General features: G+C 39.6%; 2 protein-coding genes across 2 annotated transcripts; both read left to right on the top strand.

The window, feature by feature from the left end:
* Positions 1-12,477: 12,477 nt before the first annotated feature.
* On the top strand, positions 12,478-13,440 carry LOC131900597 (olfactory receptor 10A2). Its single transcript, XM_059251899.1, has one exon. It carries the CDS (start codon positions 12,481-12,483, stop codon positions 13,438-13,440), a length of 960 nt encoding a protein of 319 aa, XP_059107882.1. The 5' UTR covers positions 12,478-12,480.
* A 10,683-nt stretch (positions 13,441-24,123) lies between these two features.
* LOC131900593 (olfactory receptor 10A4) lies at positions 24,124-25,071 on the top strand. The gene has a single exon (XM_059251888.1). The coding sequence runs from the start codon at positions 24,124-24,126 to the stop codon at positions 25,069-25,071; it is 948 nt and encodes a 315-aa protein (XP_059107871.1).
* Positions 25,072-25,582: the final 511 nt, after the last annotated feature.

Genomic DNA, 25,582 nt, shown 5'->3' with positions numbered 1-25,582 from the left:
TCTTATAGGTAGCTTTCTGTCATCCAACTACCGTTAAAACTTTGCACAGCTATTAGGGTAAATAAGTCATTTTACCAACCCCCAAACCGCGAAGTGCCTAGTTCCATATCCTTTCAATGTTTCATTGGAACTGACACTTAAAACTCTTAGATGATTTTCCTCCTTATTCTTTTAAAAGCTGTATTTTAAAGTTTACCATGAACGTATTTTCGAGCTGACAAAAGTGTTTCAGGGCAATGTCGCCATCTTTAGCAGAAAAACTACCTTTCCCAGAATGCATTTCCCTTATATCAGTCCATAATAGTATCAGTCCCTTAAATCAGTCCTTTATATCATTTCCCTTATATCAGTCATTTCCCATAGTTCTTTTTGGGTCTGAGAGTCAACTTTTAAGTTCTTTTTTACCAGACTTGCTTACAAATTCTTGCCCGGGAGGTTTGAACAAAGTTTTTTGCTTTTGCAACGGGAGATTTGAACAAGCATTTTACATTTTCAATTATGGGACATTGGGAGGTTTCTGGTCTCTCCTCAGCTGGCTTTAACAGGTGTCTCTCCTTTAATTGACACTGGCCCCCAAATCAGAACTGCACCTGCCTTGTTAGCGCGCATTGAGGTGGGCAATTTCTGATAGCAACTTTCCTCGGGGCTTGTGTTTGTCTTAGCCAGTCAGTGAAAAACATTCACAACAGTTTTTTCATAGCTCTTTCAGAGAGATTTTCTCCCACTGATCTCATTTTGCTTGTTCCTTCCTTCCCCAGATGCAGAGCTTCAAGTATCTGCGGCTCTGTACCTCTGCTAGCTGCCCTTGGAAGTAGGGGCTTTTTTTTCTCCCCCCCGAATCTGCCTCAAATTCTAGCAGCTTTTTCAGGTCATATTTTTCTGGGGAGGAATCGGTCCCTTCTGTTTCTTTAGAGTCTTTCTCCCAGACAGTTCCCAGTTTGGTCTCAGTTTATCCCCTCTACCCCAGAAACAGTTTCCGACACTACAGTGGCGGCTTTCCCTGCTACTGAAGGTAGGGGCTTTTTGTCCGTTTGTTTTCTGGGTCTGTGTGGTTTGCGTACAGACTGAAAATCTAACAAGGGAGGTTTTTGCCATTTCTAAACTCCCATTAGGACAGGTGTTTTGCCTTATCAGACCTTCACCTGGCCCAGTCCCCCAGTGAGTTGCATTTGCTTGTCTGGGTGCTCAAGGACAGAGCTTATTCCAGAGGCAATCACCCCTCAGGGCTACACTCCCTCATCTCAGGGGAGTCAGTTGAAACAAAGCTTTTCTCAAAGAGGTGTTTTCTCTGACAGAAAAGAAAGCTTTACTCCTGGATAGTTCTGTTCTGCCCTGGCTGGGCTCTTTCCCCAGACAGCGTTCTGACTCAGCAGCACAACTGCTTCAGACACAGTTCAACTTTACTGTTTTCCCAGAAAGGTCCTTACTGATAGGAAAGCTTTTCTCAGATTTCTTTTTGCAGCTGTGGACCTATCAACCCGGGACTTGTAGGAAAGTGGACAACTGTGCCGTTCCCACTGGCTTTAGCTTTGTTCATTGGCAATCTTCCCCTGGGTCCTGCACCTTCCTGCCTCAGCTCTGTGCTCCAGGAAGTTTACAACTGCAGGAACCCTAGTATCCCCGAAATGCATTCCAACTCAGACCTCTGGGTTTTTGCTCAGAAGTGAGGATACAATGCTTCAGGGGATCTTTGCATTAGGACGATTAGGAGCACCTTTTCAAAGACGCTCACTCAGAAACAAAACCCTTGATGCCTCAGCTCGGCTGTAACTGAGAAGCTTGACTTTTTTGCTTTTCTCAGTTAAAGTTTCTGGCCCTTTTGGGCTCTCTGTAGCTCTTTACCCACACTCTCCCAAGCGTTTCCCTTAGGGTACTCTGACCCACTGTCTTTTACTAGCTTGAAGAGACAGAGCTTAGAAGAGGTTTTTAGGAACTTGTCCCTGCCTCCTGCATTGCAGGGAGGATTTTTAAAGCTTGAAAGAACTTAGGTTTTGCTGTCTTAAGAGGTTTGTTGTTTTTCCCTTAGAGCTAATCACAGGTGGTCCCCATATTAATATCTTCAGGTGATTCTAATTTTTGTCCTTTTGAGAAAGTTAAAGGCTTTAGTTTTTAAGTTTAAGAGAGCTTTTGAGAAAGATTAAGGCTTTTTAGAGTTTTTTCCCCCAAATTTTCCAAGAAAAGCTTTAAGAGAAAGGTTTTTTTCCCCCCCAAGAGAAAGAGCAACTTTTCCCAAAACTTCCCAACTTTAAACTTTGACTTCTTACACCCCCATCTTTGCCTCGGAGAAATTACTTTCTCCTGCCGCTTGGACTTAGCATTTCAGCTGTCCCCAGGTCAAAAGCTTCCATAGGAAACTTATTCTTCCCCATAAGCTCGAAGAGCTTTTTTACTACCCAAATAGCCCAAAGAAAGATTTTTTCCCCCAGTTTGCATTCAGAGCCCCCAAGTTAGAAAATTGAAGAGTTTTTCTGTCTAGTTGCCTTACTTATTTTTTCCTACACAATCTTACACTTCTAAGTTTTTCCTACACTATATTACTACCCTATGCCTTATTTTTCACAGATAGAAATTGAGAAAGGGATAGAAGATAGAAAATTTTGACAGAAGAGAATTTCGCTGCAGCATCGGACATCCTTCCAGTCCGCTTTCCTTTTCTCTCGAGGATAAAACCCCTGCCTCTCAAAAATATATATATAAAAAATATATATTTTCCATAACACCGGCATGCCTCATCCACTGGCAGGGCTGAACTCAGCACTTTCGCCAAAAACTCTGTAATAAAACTATTATTTTCCTTTATCTTTAGTCCCTATTACTTTGTCTTTAGTCCCTGTTCATTTGTCTTTAGTCCCTTTTTTTAGTCCCCCCCTTTTTTTAGTCCCTTTTTTCTTTTTTCTTTAGTCCCTGTTCATGGCGCCATTCTGTGGGGCGTTTACCCAACCACCCCCACAGTTCCCCAGAGTTTTCTTGAGTGCGAGCAGCAGGAAATATTAGATAGAAGGATTTATTGCGGAGAATATCGCGGAGATAAACAGATAGAAAATAAAGGATAGCCTCGAGAGGGCCTGGAACCTATTCCAACGGCCCCCGACTGTCTCTGCCCCAGGGTTTTTATAGAGACGCCAAGGGGTGGAGCAAAAGACCTCCTCCCCCAGCACAGCCAAGTGCAGACCATCTCAGACACCTGCACTCAGGCCCGTGGTCTAATCATCCTCTATGTGGACCTGCTGGGTAAAGCCACGAGGAACCCGAGAACGGGCTCCCACAAGTTATTATTCAAATTCTGGCATAACATAATGTATCTTTATAGAATTTGTCTATATGTCTAATCCTGGCATTCTGTTGTTCTTTGGTCATACATCACCATGGTGGCTAACTTTTCTAAGAGAGGGAGGTCCTGACACCTCATACTTTTATCTTCTTTCCACTCCATACTTTGCTCATCAATATGCCTCTATGTAAGGCAGGGGTTGTATGTCACATAATTGAGTGTATAGTGGGAAGAGGCTTTGCTGTGGGATGTTCTGTATGGCAAATGTGTTGCTGATTGGTCAATAAATAAATCACTGATTGGCCAGTGGCCAGGCAGGAAGTATAGGCGGGACAAGGAGGAGAATAAAGCTGGGAAGTGGAAGGCTGAGTCAGAGACACTGCCAGCAACCACGATGACAAACAGCATGTGAAGATGCCGGTAAGCCACAAGCCACGTGGCAAGGTATAGATTAATAGAAATGGATTAATTTAAGCTGTAAGAACTGTTAGCAAGAAGCCTGCCATGGCCATACAGTTTGTAAGCAATATAAGTCTCTGTGTTTACTTGGTTGGGTCTGAGCAGCTGTGGGACTGGCAGGTGAGAGAGATTTGCCCTGACTGTGGGCCAGGCAGGAAAACTCGAGCTACAAATGGCACCCAACGTGTTGACAAGAGTTTCCACCTAAAACCTGAGAAAAGATTCTAAAACAGAGCTAAAAACAGCTTCCTAATTATCTCTCTCAAATGAGCGGCAGCTTGCCGGTTTGAGCTACTGGCAGTTCCTAGCGTGCGCTCTCGACCCGCCTTATGGTGGGAATGAGGCCTCTGCAAGTGGCACATTAAGCTGCTTGGTGGATTTAGCCTTTGCTAGTACAAAACAAAAAAAGAGGTTTCTGGGCTACACACTGCTTGGATAAAAGCATAGACCCGCGATAGCTCCCAGAGCTGATGGTAAACGTACCACCGCCATGTTGGGAAGCTGAGGTGGGTGGAGCCAGCAGCCATAATGCCGTTTCAGTCTTACAAATGTTGCAGTTTAAAGCAATAGATTCACAATAAGACAGATTCAGATGTAATAGTTTACAATGTGTGTAAAATATACATAGGCTTGAAAGAGACAAAAAAGGTGATATATACAGTTATATAAACAAATACATAGTTTTAAAAAATAAAGTCTTTAAAGAGACAGTAAAATTAATACAAAAAATAAGCCATGTAAAGATGAATATTACACAGAGAATCTGGATTGTGTTGTCTTTGGGATTTTTAACTGCAGAAAAACATTTGATTGTAAAAGCTGTTGAGTTATGCCAAAATGTATATTTTAAAGGTACCTTGACTTCAAAATTTGGATATAAGGATATGTTGCCTTGGAAAAGAGTCTCTGCTTTTGTTCCCACAGAAAGCCAGAGGCTATGGATTTGTTCCAGATTAAGATACATCAGGTTTGACCAGCCAAGACCCCCTGAAAGGTCTCCGATGACACCATGGCCCAGATGATCCAACATCCAGAGTGGTTTGAAGGCAACTGGCTCAGACAATGCAGCCTCATGGACTCTTCCATAATCCTAAATTTTTCTTTGTGTTCCCATAAGATATAGCGCCCCCTCCAGCAGGAAGTAGTAAGAGAATCTATGCCCAAATTCCCAAATTATATGTAATTTTACTTTGTTAAGGTTAAAACCTTCCTTTTTGAAAAAAAAAGGGGGGGAGTGCTGTGGGATGTTCTGTATGACAAATGTGTTGCTGATTGGTCAACAAATAAATCACTGATTGGCCAGTGGCCAGGCAGGAAGTATAGGCGGGACAAGGAGGAGAATAAAGCTGGGAAGTGGAAGGCTAAGTCAGAGACACTGCCAGCCACCATGATGACAAACAGCATGTGAATGTGCCGGTAAGCCACAAGCCACGTGGCAAGGTATAGATTAATAGAAATGGATTAATTTAAGCTGTAAGAACTGTTAGCAAGAAGCCTGCCACGGCCATACGGTTTGTAAGCAATATAAGTCTCTGTGTTTACTTGGTTGGGTCTGAGCAGCTGTGGGACTGGCAGGTGAGAGAGATTTGCCCTGGCCGTGGCCAGGCAGGAAAACTCTAGCTACAAGGCTTATAATCCGAACTATGGCCAACTCCTCCAGCCCACCAAATCTTGTTGACCTTAAAAAGTTTACTTTGTTTTGAATATCTTATTCCTGTGTAAGTACAGAGACAGATGCTTCAAGAATATTTTATAGCCCCATGAAGAGACCTCTGGCTTCTTCATGTGTCACAACCTCCAAGGCGTAAGGAAGACCTTCAAGTCGATATAAGGATATCCCCCTAAAAGCTGGGGGAATAGTATGTTCAGGACTATTCTGGGGAAGCTTAGAAGCAGCATTCCTGGGAGAAGGCATAAATGATTCATAGAACTTTTCCATCAATCCAATATCCCCAAATTGTACAAATATTAAAAGTGCTCCAAGTATACAGCAGGTGGAGATGAAAACCAAAAGTGGCACGGCAGCCACCAAGGGGCTCAGCTTTGCTGAATCTTTGTCAAGCAGTTGTGCTGGTTTTATGACTTCTGCCACTCCATTCAAATATGGCTGAGCCAGATGCCCCCCATGTCCTCCAAAGAAGACAGACATGCACATAATACCTATCTACTTGCATGCAAAACACTCATACACATAAAAAATTAAGATAAAATAAACATTTAGAAAGCAGTTTTACTTGCCCACTTAACAAAACAGCACTCGTTTGTGTCCCCACTAAGCCTAGAGGTATTTCCCCAGCCATGATTGTTTAAACCAGCTTTACAGTACCATGCATAAACTCCTACCTGTAGATTAGGGCTCAAATCCAAGCAGACTATGGTCAGTTACTTCCATAACAATTGTACCACTATTTCATCAGTAAGCATGTCTTGCATGGAAGGTCAGTATTGTAGCCTGAATTTCCTCTTCCTTTACAGTGCTGTGAACACATGTTAGCTAGGTAAATTCCAATTTGATTTCTCTATGTTCTGTAATCAAAGTGTGGAGTGTCTTCAGCAATAAGATGTTACTGTCTCTGGTGGTTTGAAAGAAAATGGGCCTCAAAGGGAGTGGTACTATTAGGAGGTGTGGCCTTGGAAAGTAGGTGTGGTCTTGTTGGAGGAAGTGTGTCACTGTGGGGGCAGGCTTTGGGGTCTCTTTTGCTCAGGTTTCACTCAGTGTGACACTGAGACCACTTACAGTTGTCATCTGATCAAGATGTAGCCAACACCATGTCTGCCTGTATGGCACCATGTCCTGCCATGATGATAATGGACTGAACCTCTGAAACTGTAAGCAAATCATCTCAATTAAATGTTTTCCTTATAAGAGTTGCCATGGTCATGATGTCTCTTCACAGCAACAGAAACTTTAACTAAATACTGTCTAACTATGGTGGGCAACCAAGAACATTATCAATAGTACATATTGCTTGGGGTGCCTCTAGGACCTCTCTCACCAACAATTTATAGGAAGATATCACACTCCTGGCTCAGTATTTTTGTTTAATATCCTATGGCTTCTGGGAGCAATATTATCCACCCATATATGGTACCTCCTTTAAGAATCTTTTTTTATTTTATTTTTCACAAGAACACAAAGTAGTGGTGTTCCTTATGGCATTTCATTTATCCTTAATTTTAGTTAGTTCTATTTTCTACCCTCTCTTCTCCATATCCTTACCTCCATCCCTGCTTAGACTTTTCCACCCCTAGTTTCTACCCCCTACTTTCACATAAAATATGTAATATTTCATTTTAGTATTTTTTTTAGTATTTTCTTTAGCATTTGCTTTCTGGACCATCAGAGGATCTAAGCTCAATCCTGAAAATAGCCATTACTTCAAAGAGCATTAATTACTTTCATGGAAGATATTAGATAAATCTGAATATTAGGTTGTGGTGGTTTGAATAAGAATGACCCTCGTATGCTCATATATTTGAATGCTTAGTCACCAGGCAATGGAACTGGCTGAAAGGATTAGAAGGATTAGGAAGTGTGGCCTTGTTAGAGGAGGTGTGTGGTCTTGTTGTCGAAAGTGTGTTACTAGAGGTTGGCTTTGAGGTTTCAGATGCCCACACTAGGCTTTCTCTCTCTCTGCCTGATCAGGACTTAGTAAGAAAGATCCAAATTAAATGTTTTTTTTCATCAGAGTTGGCTTGATCATGGTGTCTCTTCACAACAATAGAATAGTGACTAAGACCTAGGTCTTTGTCTTAATTTTTAACATATTAATATATATTTACAGTTATTAATTCATAATTTATAAATGCTCCTCTTGGTGGATTTAAGATAGTTTCTATATTGTTTTGAAATTTAATGGTGCATTTTTATGGTATTGAAATTTAAAACACAATTAAGATTTTTGCTTTCTGTAGTAAAATGACCTTAAAAGCCTCAAATTAAAGAATTTAATTCTGCCTTCCCTGGTAAACACCAGATGGCAGATGACACAAGTGTATTATAGGTTGCAAAGAATCCAGGAGGGATACTGGCTTCTACAAAGGTCTTCAGGAGTATGGTCTATCTATTTCTGGCCAGGCAGGGAATGTTGGAGGCAAGGCCAAAGACAAGGAATGGATCTCAATCATCAAGCTTGCCCACGTAGACAAGAACATGAAGCTCAAGTCCCTGCCCTCTGTGCCCATCTGAAATTATTGACTTTTTCTTGTGGGTCTCCCTTCAGGATGAGATTTTAAAGATTACACCAGTGTAGAAGTAGACTCATGCTGCCCAAAAGACCAGATTCAATGCCTTTGTTACTATGGGGGTTACAAGGGTCATACTGAATATTATGTGTTTCAAGGAGGTCACCACCTCCATGTGAAGGACCATCACCTTGATCAAGCTCTCAGTGTCCCTGTGCAGAGAGAAGAGTGAGAAGAGAATGTAAACAAATAGCACACTGACCTATACAAGGTGACAGTCCACTGTGGCTCTGTGCAGATAAACCTTGTCCAAGACCTAATGGCACAGGCAACACAGATGCTGCTAATGGCCGGTACTGATGACTCCTTACTCCAGCCAGGGACTGTATTGCCACACTGGACAACTTCATAAAGAGTATCATGCCATCTTCAAGACCTATAGCTATCTGACCCCTGACCTTTGGAAACATGGTCACCAAGGTTTCCTGTCAGGAATTTGCCCACATCTTGTAAAACCCACACCAGGATCTCTGAGTATAAGACCCACACTCCAACTAAAGCTACAATTCAGGATTTTTATGCTAGAAAAATAAAGTGAATTAAGTTTGCTTAAAAGAAATTAATTCCATTCTATTTCTGTCTTGACCTGTTGATTAGCTCCTTCAAAATTTAATAACCTCAAGTCACCTGAACAGTTAGGGGTCAAGGATTATGTCTCCTCCTTATACATTTTTCTATTGAATGATCAGCATAGAACAAGATAACTAAAAATGATAAATCTAAGGTTAAGATCTATGTATTTGGGACCTTTTTTCCCTTACAGTTTTCTATTTCTTGACTACTGGACTTCTAGAAGCCACTTAGTCATATTTACTGTTAGTCTACATGGAGATCCCACCAAACATTGACTAAGCTTTGAACTTGGGGATATAGCTCATTTACTGGTATGCTTACATAGCATGGATGAAGCCCTGGTTCAACCCCAGAACTGTACACATTGAGCATCCTGGTCTACAACCATGATCTCAGTATTTGGTAAGTCATGACAAAAGGATCAGAAGTTCAAAGTCATCCTCAGCTACATAGTGACTTCAAGGCCATCCTGGATATTATGAGAGCCTATCTCAAAGAAAATGAATAAAATATAAGTCATCTAAGCACAGGAACCATAATTGTATTATTTGTATAATTGAATGGGAAGAAGATTGCCTGATCTGTGGTAGTGTGTGATTATGAATATTTATTAGATTTATAAACTATTACCTGTTTTTAATGAATATATGCCATTTTATTTCCTCATAGCATCACTTCTATTCAATGAAAAAATTATTTTTAAGCAGAATGGAAACTGAAGCTCAGAGAATTTAACAAAACTGCTGAGCATCACAGCAGAGAGTTCCAGAGCTAGGGTTACATTTCAGACATTCAGCTACAGGCTCTTACATGGTGACGATACCTCTTTTCACTAGAGTTTGGCTTTTTTTCTCTGAGTTTATCCTTTTGGTATTGGAACTTCATCACATCCTCAAAGGATAATAGATCCAAGAAAGATCAGGTCCCATGGAGAATAAAAGGAAGTCTAGTTACACCTGGGGGAAACTAAGGTTCTAATCCCTGCATCTAACACTCAGGACAGAAGAGACACAGCTGAGGACACTTAAAGCCAGGGGTTTTTTGTCATCTGCTTCAACTTCTTCTGGTCCTATAAGTTCAGTGTAGGAGAAAAAACATCCCTTGGCAGTTTCGTCAGCCTGCTCCAGCATGTTTCAGCAGGGCCAGCCAGTGTATCTCATTTAACATTTTTAAGTATTAAGAAAATGAGTATTGGTAAATATATAGGAAGGGAGACCAACAAAATGAGTTTACTATTGGTTATACTACTTAACTATTGTCACTGGTTCTATGATTCTGATCAACAAATATGCAGAGATTTTATAGAAGTTTCCAATCTTCTTAAACAAAACTTCTCTCACTAATAATTGCAAGACATCACCATTTATCATGCCTTCATTGTTACCATTGTCTTGTTACTAATTTTTAGTTACCACTCAAAGTAATGAGTTCCATTGAACAGTACTTCTTTTGAAATGCATTCAAAACTTATTGATATTCTGGATCTGACAGATTTTTTTAGTTTGGTATAAAATTCTGCTCATGATTTTTTGTGAATAAATATATGGTAATTTTGTGGAAGATATAATCAATTATGACAACAAATTGATATGATGAAGCTATTTCCAAACATCTAATCGCCCCCTCATCACGAAGGACCCATTTACAATGCTACTTGTTGCCATTTGGTAAAATATAACCTTTACTTTAAAGACACAGCCTTCCATTTGGTATTTCTTATTTTACCTCTTGAAGTAAGTTTAGTTTTGCACGCAGTTGCAGGAAGTGGGACACAGAATTCCAGTATATCACTTCTCCCAAAGATAATAGCTTTAAAAACTACAGTACAATACCACACCCAGGATGGTAAAATTTCCTTAAAAGATGGATGATGGTAAGCAATTTTCTTTCTTTTTACCCCTAATCTGTGATTTATAAGGGTATTCATATTTATTTCACATTGTTTTATTTTTTTTTAATCAAGCCACCTAACAGAATTTTCCTTATTCCCCCCTAAAATTAAGTAAAATAAAATACACATCATTTTATTATAGAAGAGTCACTATGTGACTTTTTTAATTCATAATTGTATGAGAGATGGCTTTGCCTTTCAGTGACAGTAAGAAGGTTTCTACTTGAGAGTTTCTACTGCATTATTGATCCTTTTACTATTTTATAAGGCTTTATTGGAAAATTCAAGACATTACATGCTTCAGGAAAATCTTTGATCAGTTTGACCATAATTATTCTGTGATAAAATTTCTCTGTTCTTTTGTAGACACTTTGGAATTATAAAGGTGCCCTTGATATTCACATTACCCATCAATAACATTAAGCTTTCTTCATTGAGTTTTTCTCTTGCTTCAGAATCAGTTGGTAACCAACACTCATGAGAAAGGTAAGCATACAGCCTGGTCTCCTTGCTTCTGGGCACACAGCTTTCATTTCTCTCCTTCATTCATACTATACCACCTAGTCTCACAATTGTCAGTGATCTTTCTACATGACTTATATGAACATGTAATTTCACTTCCCCAATATTCAGGTGGTTTCTTCATCTACAAAATAAAGTCCAAATTCATTAGCATGGAAAAAATCTAAGAGTGTAAAATACACAGCTGACAACATTATTTTTGCTTTTTACTGTACAAATGATGGTTTGGTGGGTTTTTTAATTGGCTTGTTGGTTTAGTTTTATATTTGAGACAAGCCTTACTCTCTAGCCCAGGCTAACCTGGATTCATGGGAGTTCCAGATTGACCTGTAACTCTCGGCCATCAGCCTCCCAAATGCTAGGATTACAGGCCTGATCAACTACACCCAGAATCTAAATTTGTGGCTTTCATTATTCATAATGTTTTTCTTTCAGATTTTTTCTTTTTGTAATTCCCTCACCATGTCCATTTTAGCAAATTTCATTTTCCAACTTTATCTCATCATTTTTTTTTTGAATTCAATATCCTAGACTGCAATAAAGGAAGAACTTGTCGGTAACCAACAAATTTAGAACCAAATAATACAGATAAGATCCAGCTAGGTCTAGGGAACCTTCTGAACATGCTGATGTTAATGATATGGGTTCTCTTTATTATCTTTTCCTCTATCTTTGTCACAATTATTTTTAGAAACTCCATTGGCTCTCTGAAACATCAATGTACAAGTCCTTAGGTAAAAATAGAATTCTGTAACACATAATTTAGTAGAAATCAGAAGAAGTTGGTGATTCAATAGATATTGTTTGTGTTAAAAAAATCTGCTGCATTACAGGTAATGCATACCTTTATTTTCAACACTAGGGAGGTGGATGCAGAGGCAGGAGGATTATGGGTTTAAGGCCAACCTGAGCTACATAGTGAGACTCTATCTCAGAAAAAAAAAAAAACCTGTTCTTCCTTTGATTTTCCACAATATATCTGAGGTCAGTATTATCACTCAGGAAACAGAGATTTCAGGGAAAAAGGACACATAAACTGTTCTTAATAGCCAGCATACCCCTCACCTCTCAAAGTCAAGATTCATGAAAAGTAGAAAAATCATTAGTTTGCCTGTCTACTATTACAATTCTATTTCTGGAGTTTTACTAAACTCCTATTTTGTGTGGGGGCGGGGTGTTTCAAAATTATGAATAAGGGACATATTTCTCAAAAGTTTGTGTGTATTCAGAGCCATAACATCTCCAAAAATGTATCCTTTAATGCGCCTTCTACAGACTCAGGGATCTGCCTATGCTTGTCCTTCCCAGGTGTGAATGTGCAAACAGGGAAAAATCCACTTCAGAGAGTCACTCAGGCATGTCTCAGCTTACGCACTAGGAATTTGTCCTCTTCGAACATATCCTGATTTTGACTCTTTGCCTGAAACTAATCAGTAATCTGGAGAAAAAAAAATCTAGAATCTGATTTGTGCAATCAATAATCTGCCTTCATGAGCAAGCACACTGGAGATTTATGTCCATGCCCATGGATGCAGGAAACTGGTCAAGAGTAACTGAGTTTGTCCTCATGAGCTTCTCTTCCCTGCCTACTGAAATACAGACCTTGCTCTTCCTGGCATTTCTAGCCATCTACCTGGTCACTCTGCTGGGAAACAGCCTCATCATTCTTGTGACCTTGGCTGACCCTATACTGCAAAGCCCAATGTACTTCTTCCTCAGGAACTTATCCTTCATAGAGATTGGCTTCAACTTGGTCATTGTGCCCAAAATGTTGGGGACCTTGATTGCCCAGGACACAAGCATCTCCTTCCTTGGCTGTGCCATTCAGATGTATTTCTTCTTCTTCTTTGGAGTGGCTGAATGCTTCCTCCTGGCCACCATGGCATATGACCGCTATGTAGCCATCTGCAGTCCCTTGCACTACCCAGTCATCATGAACCAAGGGACACGTGCCAAACTGGCTGCTGCCTCCTGGTTTCCAGGATTCCCTGTAGCCACTGTGCAGACCACATGGCTCTTCAGTTTTCCATTCTGTGCCACCAACAAGGTAAACCATTTCTTCTGTGACAGCCCACCTGTGCTGAGGCTGGTCTGTGCAGACACAGCACGGTTTGAGGTCTATGCCATTGTTGGCACCATTCTGGTCGTCATGATACCCTGCCTGCTGATCCTATGCTCCTACACTCGTATTGCTGCTTCCATCCTCAAGATTCCATCAGCTAAAGGGAAGCACAAAGCCTTCTCCACCTGCTCCTCACATCTCCTCGTTGTCTCTCTTTTCTATGTGTCTTTAAGCCTCACTTACTTTAGGCCTAAATCAAATAATTCCCCCGAAAGTAAGAAATTATTATCATTGTCCTACACTGTTGTGACTCCTCTGTTGAATCCAATCATCTATAGCCTGAGAAATAATGAGGTGAAGAATGCTCTCAGTCGGACCTTCCACAAGGCCCTGGCCCTCAGAAACTTAACCCTATAGACATTAAAAGGTAAGGTTAATATTTGTTGAATGGAGAACATGTTTTTGTGACTCATATCTATCTCTTATTGATCTCTATCGTGATGAATTCCAGTTGCCAATATGGATTTTGGAAATCTCAATAGAATAAGAAAAAAACACAAATGCAGTTTAGACATATTATTGTCATCAATACAAAATTTCCTTTACCTGCCAATTATACCTCACAAAAGAATATCTTTGTTTTTCTTATTTAGTTTCTATTCATAATCATAAACTTAACTCTGAATCCACTTAGACTTTGAGGTAAATAAGGAACAAAAGGAGCCCAGAGAACTGCATTGAGATGAACTGTGAGTATTGTGAAGAGATGAGGTGGGGCTCTCCTGAGTTTAAAAGGGATTTCCTGGTGGCTATGATGCACACAAGTCAGAAATATTAAGGCTGTCCATGATGACCTTCTTCCTAGTCTTGCTGTTTCTGTACTCCAATCACTCCATGCTTCCAAAATGACCATGATTTCACCTCCTCAATGAACACATGCTTGCCATCCAATCATTCCATCTTGGCAAGGCAGATGAAACTTGGAATTGTTTGTATTTGGTCCAGCATTTGACATGGACAAAATACCAGGACCTGTATGCTTCAGGATGAAGTTCCCATCATCAAATTTCTCTCTGTGGATGAACTTGCTGATAGTGTCATTATGGCATGTGAAGTCACCACTCTGACACATGAATCTTGGAACAATTCAGTGAAGCTGAAATTCCAGGTCCTTCCTCTACAGTGCTCAGAGTATGAAAATTTTCTGCTGGAACTTTGTCTGCAAATATCTCAAAGGAGATGTAGCCCAGAGGTTCAACATCAACCACAATATCAAAGAGCACTGGGGTTGGTCAAAGCTGATAACCAGTGGCTATAGGGGATAGCAGCATCTGCAAAGCCTTTATATTCCTTTATTTACTGATTCTGTTGACATTTCAACAATTCAGTAACAAGGACTTCAAGATTCTTTTATTCCTGTTAACACACACTTTGAACACTATAAAATGGCTAGTAATTTTAACATGAGATCATATGCAGAAAAAGAGGGAGGCATACCATCGAGGCAATGTTAGTTCTTCTAAGCTAACTAGAATGCAGCAAGGAACAGTAGCTCAATAACCCTCATGAACATGCATGAATAACCTCAGTGGCTATTTCTTTCCCACTGAATTCTTCCCAGGAAGAATGTCCTGAGATTCTGTATGCACCTTGTCTCACATATATGTCAGTCATGGTGCTACTTTCATCAAAGTGTTAATTAGGGCCTCGCTGATTCCAACAGATCTTCTTTAATCCTAGGATTCCTTTTATGACCTCATGGCACTTTATTTTATACATGTGTCATTTCTTTATTTAATCACTTACTGTTATAAATCATGCTATCCAGATCAGCCTTTTGTATATGCCTTGACATTTCTAATAGCATATCTGACAGATGTAAATCTAGAAATTGAATTTCTGAGGCAAAAGATAAATACAAATATAACATTACATAATGGAAAATCAAACCATTTAAACATCTACCAGTGATTTTTGAGAAGCTTGTTTCCTTCAGACTTCATCAATAATATTTGTTATGAAACAATGAACATTGATTATTTCATATGTAAAATAAACTCAATGAATTTTTAGTTTAAATAAAATAAATATTGAGAAATGAGGAAAATAGATGAGTATGTGAGAGAAAATGCACACATTTCATTTGAACTTCTGAATACACAATTCGGATAATTAACATAGGTAATATCTTGCTTGGTATTCCATTTTTGTCTTGAAAAATTGCCACCATTAGTTTGGACAAATTCATCCACTCTTTTAAGACCCACTATGATGTCTCATGCAATGTTTATTACTCTTGTGTACTTATATTCCAAGTTTATTAATAATTTCAATTTTATAAATATTTGTGTGTTTTTTAACAAAATTGTCTTCTCTTGAAGTACTTGCAACTCTTTGAAAACTAAAACTTCATAGATGTTTCTGTTTAGGTATATCAAAAGACTTATGTTCCACAGAACTACACTAAAAACACTAGGACGATATGGATAAAGTTAGAGTCAGATGAAAGACATAGAACTTCATATCTAGAGTATTGCCACAAATAACAGTTGGTACTTAGATACACAATACCGACTGCCTAGACAGGCAGATGAATGAGGCTGGAGGTTTTTTAACATGCACAACAACAAGTAGAATGAAAATTCCAAATTTTCACTAGAACATTTGGTGCTGAGGCAGATAGACATGGTAGTCTAAAGTAAAGAAACATCCTACAAATAATCATGGAAGACAATGCCTTATACCAGAAACCAAAATCAAACCAATCAAGGACTGTCAATAGCTATGGATGGAGCCTTAGGTATAGGCACTATTTTAAAGGCTTGTAAAAAGAATATCCATGAAGACTCATATTGCAAGAGTTAAATGATAATTAACTCAATGTTGACTATATCATTTATTTATTTGTGTTTACCTTGCCCAAGGAAAAAAACTTTAATTTATAAAGTGTGTTGTGTTGGGGGAGGATACATCCATCTGTGCATGCAGGTGTATGCATGTAGAGGCAAGAAGAAGCCATTCAGTGTCTTCCTTTAGCACTCTATCCCTTGTAACTTTGAGACAGGATCTCTCATTGAACCAGAAGCACCATTTTGAGTAGCCTGGCTGACTAGCAAGCTCCTGGGATCTACCTGACTTTGATCCACAGTGCTAGGGTTACAGGAACATGCAGCCATATCTGGACTTTTACAAGGGTGCTAGGGATTTGAACACAGATCCTCAGATTTGGGCAGTGAGTAAGACACCTCCCATGTCGCTAATTTTCGTAGAATAAAAAAAAATGACAAATGAATGGGATAGTCCAGGGTTTAAAAATAAATCTGACTTAAAGTGGTATGAGAATGAATTAATTCAAAATAATTTTTGAAGAAGAATTTATGGGAAGTGATGGTAGATGGCATGTGGGTAATTGTGCTACTCAAAAGATGAGGGATGATTCTGGAGAAAGACTGATTCCTGCAGCAAAACTTGGGTGTCCTGAAAGGCTGGGGAATACACACAAACTATGCAAAAAGAGGAGCTTTTGAATGTTTTCCTTCTTACATCTTCTGCCTGTTAAAAAACATTGCCCCAAAACCAACAAGAATTCTGCTTGCTGAGAGATGCAGAGATGATCACCATACACCATGTTGTCTCAGAATTGGTTCTAGAGTCATAAAGTCAAGATGACTTGCTTACTAATGGAATAACTACATAGGTCCAGTACAGTAGAGAGGAGACAAAGTGAAGCAAAGCTTCAATTTCGTGTGAAATCCTGACATCAGCTTCATTCTTCAAGGAACAACGAAGTAAGCAAACCTTTTTGTTTATGTTGGATCATGTCATAGGAGGGTTTTTTTTATATTCACTTTCAATCTGTGAGGAAAAGAAGAGAAACAGCAAGCTTCCAGGCAACTCAGTCTCATAGAGGTTTCTTAGGATCCAAGGACCAGAAAATCTGAAAGTAAAGCTTGACCAAGTTTAGGGGTATGGCATATTTTCATATTATAAATATGTTTATTACCTTTTAATTTTTAACATTAAAGCTTTTTGAAGCCAAGGAAGAGTTCATGGTCTGTAAACTTGGCACAGATAAAGAAGGTACAACCTATCAGATGGGGTGAAATGCTGTAAAATGTTGTCTTCTGGACATGGCATGGCTATTGCACTAATAAACTCATAGCAAATGTGGCTACCAGGGAAAGACCTGTACAGGGTCAAGACAGCCAACATTCCAGCATGGGCAGGAAGTCCCACTCTAGGCCCTACCCCTTAATGAGGATGTATGGCAGCTGATACCTGCAGGGAGAAGGGACCATCATTTTCTTTGGAAGATGCTTCCACTGGTAGGTTTCTCATGCTCTGGTGGATGGCCTACCCCCATGCACATGTAGACAGCACTCATTGTACTTGGTGGGTTATCAAAAATTAAGTTAGAAAAGTTACATGTTTGGGGGCACATGGGGAGAGTTGGGGGAGAGAAATAGGGGTGGATGTGATCATATTTCATTATATGCATGTATAGAATTCACCAGAATAGAGAAAGGGTGGTCCAAGAGGACTGAAAGGGATGTGTACCTGTTGTGCTGTTTGTAATAATCCCTTCAGGAATCTCCTTCATCTATGAGTTAAGAAAAGAGAAGAGAACACACACACACACACCTTTAATCAGAACACAAAACAAAAGCCCTTTAAAAAATAAATAATGATCACTGAGACTTTAAATCCAGAACAGCTGTGTGAGGTAACTTCTCCAAGTTCAACACCTACCCATAATGTGAGTTTTCTGTGGAAACTTCCATGATGAACTTAAACTAAGTATAAATATTCAAACTCATCTTCCAACAATATGTATTTCTCAACAACAAAAATGTAACCTAACACATAAGAAGAAATAAGTGTTTTCCTTTATATGATGTGTTTATTTCCACCATGGATTCAGAACCACACAAACCCTTACATAGGGCAGTGACAGTGCTCTTTCCTCATCTCCCACTTAGATACAGAGTCCTTTGCAGTGGATGTGACCAAGATAATACACAGACTCTTTATTTGTTAAAGCCATCTTTCTTGCCCATCCACAAATACATCTTCAGCCGACTCACAATGATCTATTAAATTTTCCCATTATTCCTTCCTACTCATAGGTTATGTCTAGAGAAAAGAAAAATGCCAGTGCTATTTTTGTTGCTGTATCATTTTCTCCTAGTTACATGTTCATCACAGTTGTAATTTCATATTTTATAAGATTCCTTTGTCTGCTTTCCCTTCTAAACTTTCTATCCCATTAAGTAGTGACCATTTACTACTAAATATCTAGTGCCTGTTATGTGATAAGCATCTGCTAAACGTTTACTGATGAATGACATTCAAAGTGGACTTTCTGCATTTCTTCTTTGGTTATGAGGACCCAGGTTTTGATTGGTCCTCTTTCAAATGCTAGAGTGAGATTGATGTTGAGGAAAAGAATGAAAGGTGGAATGACAGAGAGAAGTTGGGTAGCCATAACTATTTTCACATTATTGTTCATTGCAGGCACCATGCTGGATACCAAGCAAACAGTAATGACCAAGTCACATATGATTAATGCTTTCAGTGAGAAACTCACAATCAAATACATCCTTCAAAAGCATTTTGAGAAAAGTTCAACATCCGTGTAAGCATTTTGTACAAAGCTCTTATTACTCAGGGCCTTTTTCCCAAAGCACTGATTTCACTTTAATTCTTAAAAAAAAATTTATTACAAAATTTTTTCATGAACTGTACTCTGATCATATTCCTTCCCCTCACCCAACTCCTCCCAGATTCTCTACATCTATCTACTCATTACATGTTCCCTGTCTCAAAAACAAATCAAAACAGACCAAAAAAACTAAGAAAAAGAAAATCAATAAGACAAAAAAATACCTTAACAAAACAAAAAGTGCACAAAAATGGAGAGTGTTTTGTGTTGGCCAACTACTCTGGAGCATGGAGCCTGCCCTGGAGTGTGGTAGATAAGCACAGTGAGATTTCATTGGGAAAAAATGCATTTTCCCTTTCCCAGTAGGTATGAATTGTTTATAACTTCTTAGTTAGGGGTGGAAAATATGCACAGCAGATTTTCTCATTTTTCAATGTCAATTATTGCTCCAGAAGGGTTAGAATTTGAGATTCTTAGTCAGACTTTCACTTCATCTTGCTGGAAGGTTAGTAACATCTCTAGCTGCTTATACCTTTCATTAATATTCTACACCTGGGTTAGACAGTGAGTAATGGATTCTAGTCCCCAAGCCTGAAGACTTCTCCTCAGTCCAGGTTAAAACCACCCAGAAAACTATCAAAAGTGAGGAAATGTAAACAATACTGGTACTCTCTTCTAATTTCTCTAGCCTATAAACCTTGAAGTATAGATAGACCACTGAGTTCTGTCCCTTTCTCTTGTGGCTTCACAACTGTATGAAAAGTTGGAGCTGAAATAAAAACCTACATTCAATCATAGGATCATGGGTTCTTCATGAAGTTTTGTAATTGAGTTGCCCAAAACTCATGTCTGTTGGGAAGTAAATCATTGGTATCACCTGAAGAAGAGGAAGCACTGAGGAAAATCATTTGTCTATGATAAACAGCAGGGAATGAAATAGTCTTGAGACCCAAGCTGCAATCCTCTAGAGTGGCAGACATAGGCCCAGCGCAGAGTATCTCTGGAGTGAAGAGCCCTGAACAGCTCAGAGCCTGTTTACAAGTACTGACCCAGCCACTGCACAAGATTTACCTGGGGCAATTGGCACAGCCCTGAAACAAAGCATCTTGGAGACCTTGACAATGGCACAACCCAGAGTCCACCAGCAAATGGGATGGAGATAAGCCTAGCCCAGAGTGTCTCTGGAATGACTCCCTCAGAATAACCTGGTAATTATCTGGAATGACTGGCACAGTCAAAGCCATAATTTAGGACTCTCCTGGAGTCATTCATTCTCAAATAGTCAGAGACTGCTCCATAGTGACTGCCACAGAGGAAAGTTTTACCAGAATTTACATTGACAGATATCACTCTTAGGAGGTGAGTAAAGGGCAAGGGATTGTGGCATAGACTTGAAACCTTTGTAAAGAGGATGGATCACCACCAGAAACATCTCTTCTTTGACAAATTTCTAAGAGATAGGAAGACAGATCAGAGTCTCGTGCAAAACACCTGGAATTTTATAGAACTTGATAAAGAATAGATCCTGAGAAATTATGTGAGGCAGTATTGACATGTGTAATGTGCTTTAAAATGTTCAAGCTGTTTGTTTGCATACAGATTCTCACTTGGCCCTTCACCATCACCCTGTCAAGTAGATGGGGCATTTAGTAGAATGATAGTCTTACATATCAGCAAAACATAACTCAGAAGTTATGTCAGTGTCTAATTTTATAGCTGTTCAAAAGTTATCCTACCTCAGAACTCTGATCTGCACCTACAACAGAGTCCTTAACAATAAAAAAACTATGTGGACTAAAATAACTGGTTATGTGGAAATGTTGCTAAGCACTCATAATGTATCTTGTTCTTCTGTTTTTAACAAAACACAGAATTTCCAAGGTGTTAGTCCTGAAAATAGACACTAAACTAAGAGATGTCACTGTCTAAGCCACCAGCCTCAACTAAGTTCCATTTCTTTCACTTCCTACTATAGTTCTCTCTCTCTCTCTCTCTCCCTCTCTCTCTCTCTCTCTCTCTCTCTCTCTCTCTCTCTCTCTCTCTCTCTCTCTCTTTCTCACACACACACACACACACCCCACACACAGTCGCAATAACAATTAACAAAAGCTGTGTTTTCAACGTTCCCCCAGCACTGGTAACATCCTCACAAATAGAACCTCAGCTACAGGAAGGCCATATTCAAAATCTACCCAGTGACTTCTCTGCTGTCCTTTCTCTGCATAGTGGGGAAAACAGAGAATCTAAAGTAGAAGTAAAAAATGACAGGCGTGACAGAAAAAAAGAGGGAAGAATAGCTCAAAAGGAGGAACTATAAAGGGGAACATTAGCAAGAGATTGAGAAAAATGAAGGATAGTACATAATTACAACTCTGAGGAAGGAGGCAGATGAGAAGTCCTAAATCAGGTTTTGTCTGTGTGTCTTTTGCAACTCTGAGGCCTTAGGAAGATGCCCCAGGAGGCATTTCAGAGATCAGGAGAAAAGCAAAGCTGTGTAAAGATAGCTCTAAGACCTTGCCTTTCATTACATTTAAATCCTCGTTCAACTTAAGCATTTCCAGTCCCTGGCAGTACTTAAAGAATAGTCTGCCCTTGCTGGAAAGTCAGAGAGCCACAACTAGTCTTGTGTAAATTCTCTGTACCTTTTTAAGTGTTCATTTGTGATACCATTTTCTTCCTGCTCCTTTGTCGTTTGTTTTCCAGTATCTAACTGGAGTCATTCTGCTACGTGTCCTTAGAAATTTTCCAAACCAAACTGTGCTTACAGTGATTCCAACTGTCACTGGCCATGGTTACAGTTGACTGAATTAGTTTTAAATTATTCAACATTGTTTTACCAGAAGATTCGATGAATCTTTAATGAAGCTGTAAAAACTAAAGTCAGGACTTCCTAAATGTTCTACTATGTAAACAAATATCAAAGATTTCTTTATGTTGTTTTTTTGTTGTTGTTTCTCTTTTATTGAAAATAGATATTTTTCTCACCAATATATTCTGATTACAGTTTCTGCTCCATCTACCCCCACCCAGTTTCGCACACACACATCATTCCTCCCATCTGGATCCACCCCCTTTCTGTCTCTCTCCAGAAAACAAACAGTCAAGCCTGGCAGTGGTAACATATGCCTTTAATCCCAGCACTCCAGAGGCAGAGGCAGGAGAATCTCCAAGAGTCTGAGACCAGCCTGGTCTCCAAATTGAGTTCCAGGACAGCCAGAGCTGTTACACAGAGAAACCCTGTCTCTAAACCCTCATTCCCCCGGCAAAAAAAGAAAGAAAAAAGCAGTAAGAAGACAAGCAGTCATTTAAGGGATGATAATAATAAAATATAGTAAGATAAAACAAATCAAGATACCAAAATAGGAAAAAAAAACAGTAAACAGAAGAAAAAGGAGACAAGAAAAGGCACAAGAAATGAATATAGATACATAGACACACATAGAGAAATTGAGATTGAGTATTTTTAAAATATCAATCAGCAAAAACACTAATTATTCTCTTCTTTGTATTTCCCTTTCCATTCATTCTTTCACTGACTCTTGAACCTGCACAGGACTTGAGTGTCTTCTTTTCAACAAGGCATTTCTAACACTCTCTACACTCAAATAACTTGCTCACCCAGAACTTTATTCTTCAGCATTGCACTTACTCACCATCACATAAAACACATTCTATTAGTAAAATTTGCTGATAAGTCTAATTATGGAGAAGGCAGTTTCTATTAGAGCAGAGATTTTCTTTTTTCTAAATATTCTTTTATTAAGAAAAATTTTTATTCATTTTACATACCAATCAAAGATCCCCCTCTTCTCTCCCCCCATTCCTCCAGCCTCCCCCTCTTAACCCACCCCCCATTTCCTCCTACAAGAAGGTAAGGCCTCCCATGGGGAGGTACATTTAGTAGAGGCAGGTCCAAGCCCCTCCCCCTGCCTCAAGGCTGTGCAAGTTGCCACATCATAGGTAGTGGGCTCCAAAAAGCCTGCTCATGCACCAGGAATGGATTCTGATCCCACTGCCAGGGGGCCCCTTAAGCAGATCAAGCTACACAACTGTCTCACTATGTAGAGGGCCTAGTCCAGTCCCATGCAGGCTCCACAGCTGTTGGTCTAAATTTCATGAGTTCCCACTAGTTTGGTTTGGTTGTCTCTGTAGGTTTCCCCATCATGATCTTAATGCCCTTGCTCATAGAATCCCTCTTCTCTCTCTTCGACTAGATTCCTAGAGCTCAGCCTGGTATTTGGCTGTGGATCTCTGCATCTGAGAGCAGAGATTTTCACTCCAGTCATCAATTATGACCTTTGATGACTACCACATAGAATGTAATTTGTATTTATCAAATAATTGTTCTTCTTTTGTCCTAGAATTTAACAGCAGGGCAATGAGTTGGATAGATTTACTTTTTATCCTGGAAAGCAGAGTTAGCATCATATTGTCACAATCTTCATGGCTATCTTTTACTGAGGATATACAGTGCATCAGACAACAGGTTACACATTTTAATCTTATTCCTTCATCTAAGATTATCATCATTAAAAATAATTTGAGGTTCTCACTTTTGAGACTTGGTTGTTAATGAAATCTTCTATTTCATTCTCATGGAAAGTCTTATTAGTGGCATCTAGATGTTTGAGGTGGACTTCATTAACATGCAATGTGTGACCATCAAGTGCCTTGAGAGCCCAGCACAACTTAACCAAGAAGAGATGATGTAAAGGCTTACACTCAACACATCAGGATTCTCTCATGACTCTGATCTTATCTTAACTCTGTTCTCTTTGCTCAGGCACAACTTCCTTGAGAGTTCTTCCTCCCTGAGATGTATAAACATCCACTTCTGTGTTGCAAGTCCTGATGAATGTAGAAGTGGGACTTCTTGCAATAACATTAAATCTTTCACAGTATTACGGATCTTGATATTAGGACCTCTGTAGGACTATTACTCAGGAATCATTTGCATTTAATTGTACTGTGTGTTTCTTTAATATTTTTTTTTCTTTTCTGGCCATTTGTTATACAAAACATACCCAGTCAGACCTCATCCTCTTCCATTGTGCAACCAGACTTCAAAAACATTTCCCCTGTCTTTCTTAGCACAACTGACTATTCAGAGTGCTAGGGTAGGAGGGTAAGTGGAGTTGTGCTTTGGGGCATTCTCTTCAGAATGAAGAAGAAAAGCTTGGACATGTATAAATACATAGAGTGAATCTCAGTTTAATGGGAAAAAAAATCAGGATTCTTCTTAAACAACTGTGAACTCAAATAGTCAAAATTATTTTACACATTTTTGGAGAAGACTGATGCTTTACGCTCTACAATCACAACAAATGTAGAGTCTGGAACCAAATGAGGTTTCTTATTTAGAGTACAATAAGCATATAACATAATATGTGGAAGTTTTTCCCATCTTCCTGAATCTTGGCTTCTCAATGTGCAGAAGAATGACCTGGGGAAACTGGACAACTGTTAGGGAATTTATTCTTGTGAGCTTCTCAACATTGTCCTATGAGCTACAGGCTCTATTATTTCTCTTGTTTTTGATCATTTACCTAGTCACACTCATGGGCAATGTTCTAATCATCCTGGTTACTACAGCTGACTCTGCTCTGCAAAGCCCTATGTACTTCTTTCTCAGAAACTTATCCTTCCTGGAAATAGGCTTCAACTTGGTCATTGTTCCCAAAATGTTGAGTACTTTGATACTCCAAGACAAAACCATCTCCTTCCTTGGCTGTGCCACTCAGATGTATTTCTTCTTCTTCTTTGGGGCTGCTGAGTGCTGCCTCCTGGCCACAATGGCATATGACCGCTATGTGGCGATCTGTGATCCCTTGCGCTACCCAGTAATTATGAGCCGCAAGTCCTGTGCCCAGTTGGCAGCTGCCTCTTGGTTCGCAGGGTTCCCAGTGGCTACTGTGCAAACCACGTGGATTTTCAGTTTCCCTTTTTGTGGCCCCAACAGGGTGAACCACTTCTTCTGCGACAGCCCCCCTGTCATAGCCCTGGTTTGTGCTGATACTTCACTATTTGAACTGGAGGCTCTAACAGCTACTGTCCTATTCATCCTCTTTCCTTTCTTATTGATCCTGGGTTCCTATGTCCGCATCCTCTCCACCATCTTCAGGATGCCTTCAACTGAGGGGAAACACAAGGCCTTCTCCACTTGCTCCTCCCATCTCCTGGTTGTCTCCCTCTTCTACAGCACTGCCATCCTCATGTACTTCAGGCCACGCTCCAACACCTCCCCTGAGCACAAGAAAATGGTGTCGCTCTCCTATACAGTCGTCACGCCCATGTTGAACCCCATCATCTACAGCTTAAGGAATAATGAGGTGAAGACTGCACTGAGGCGGGTCGTTGGCAGGACTCTGAATCCTCGGAAACTGTGACTGACTTGGACAGGCACTGGCAAGGGTACAGTGGAAGGACAAAACAAGGAACATTGAATTCCCCAAGTTTCTACTCTTTTAGGGGATACTGTGTACCTACTGAAGTTTTGGAATCTCCACTAGGATCCATTTGAGAATGAAAGAACACAGAAGCTAAAGGAAACTGCTGGCTGACTCTGAGACTGGCCTACTAAGTTCCCTGCGGTATTCCTGATTACTTCAATTAAGATCCTCTGAAAGCTGACAATTTCCTACAACCCACCACACATACATACATACATACATACATACATACATACATACATACATACATATATATGTGTATATATATATATACTTTAATCTTGAAATTCTTTATCCAGTTCACTTTAGAATCTGTTTTACTTCCCTCAATTTGCCCCAACACACTATCTACATATTTTAAGAGGACCTTCATCAGTTAGTTAAAATAATTATATTAGTAAATCAAATAAATGGTTTTCACTCATTATTTTCAATTGATTTTTCACTT

Source organism: Peromyscus eremicus, chromosome 1 (genome assembly GCF_949786415.1).
Source record: "Peromyscus eremicus chromosome 1, PerEre_H2_v1, whole genome shotgun sequence".
In the NCBI taxonomy this organism is placed as follows: Eukaryota; Metazoa; Chordata; class Mammalia; order Rodentia; family Cricetidae; genus Peromyscus; species Peromyscus eremicus.
This window is presented reverse-complemented; position numbering and strand designations above follow the sequence as displayed.

Bases quoted from the DNA above. Each gene is read 5' to 3' on its own strand.
- LOC131900597 (XM_059251899.1), top strand. From the start codon at position 12,481: ATGCCCATGGATGCAGGAAACTGGTCAAGAGTAACTGAGTTTGTCCTC.
- LOC131900593 (XM_059251888.1), top strand. From the start codon at position 24,124: ATGACCTGGGGAAACTGGACAACTGTTAGGGAATTTATTCTTGTGAGC.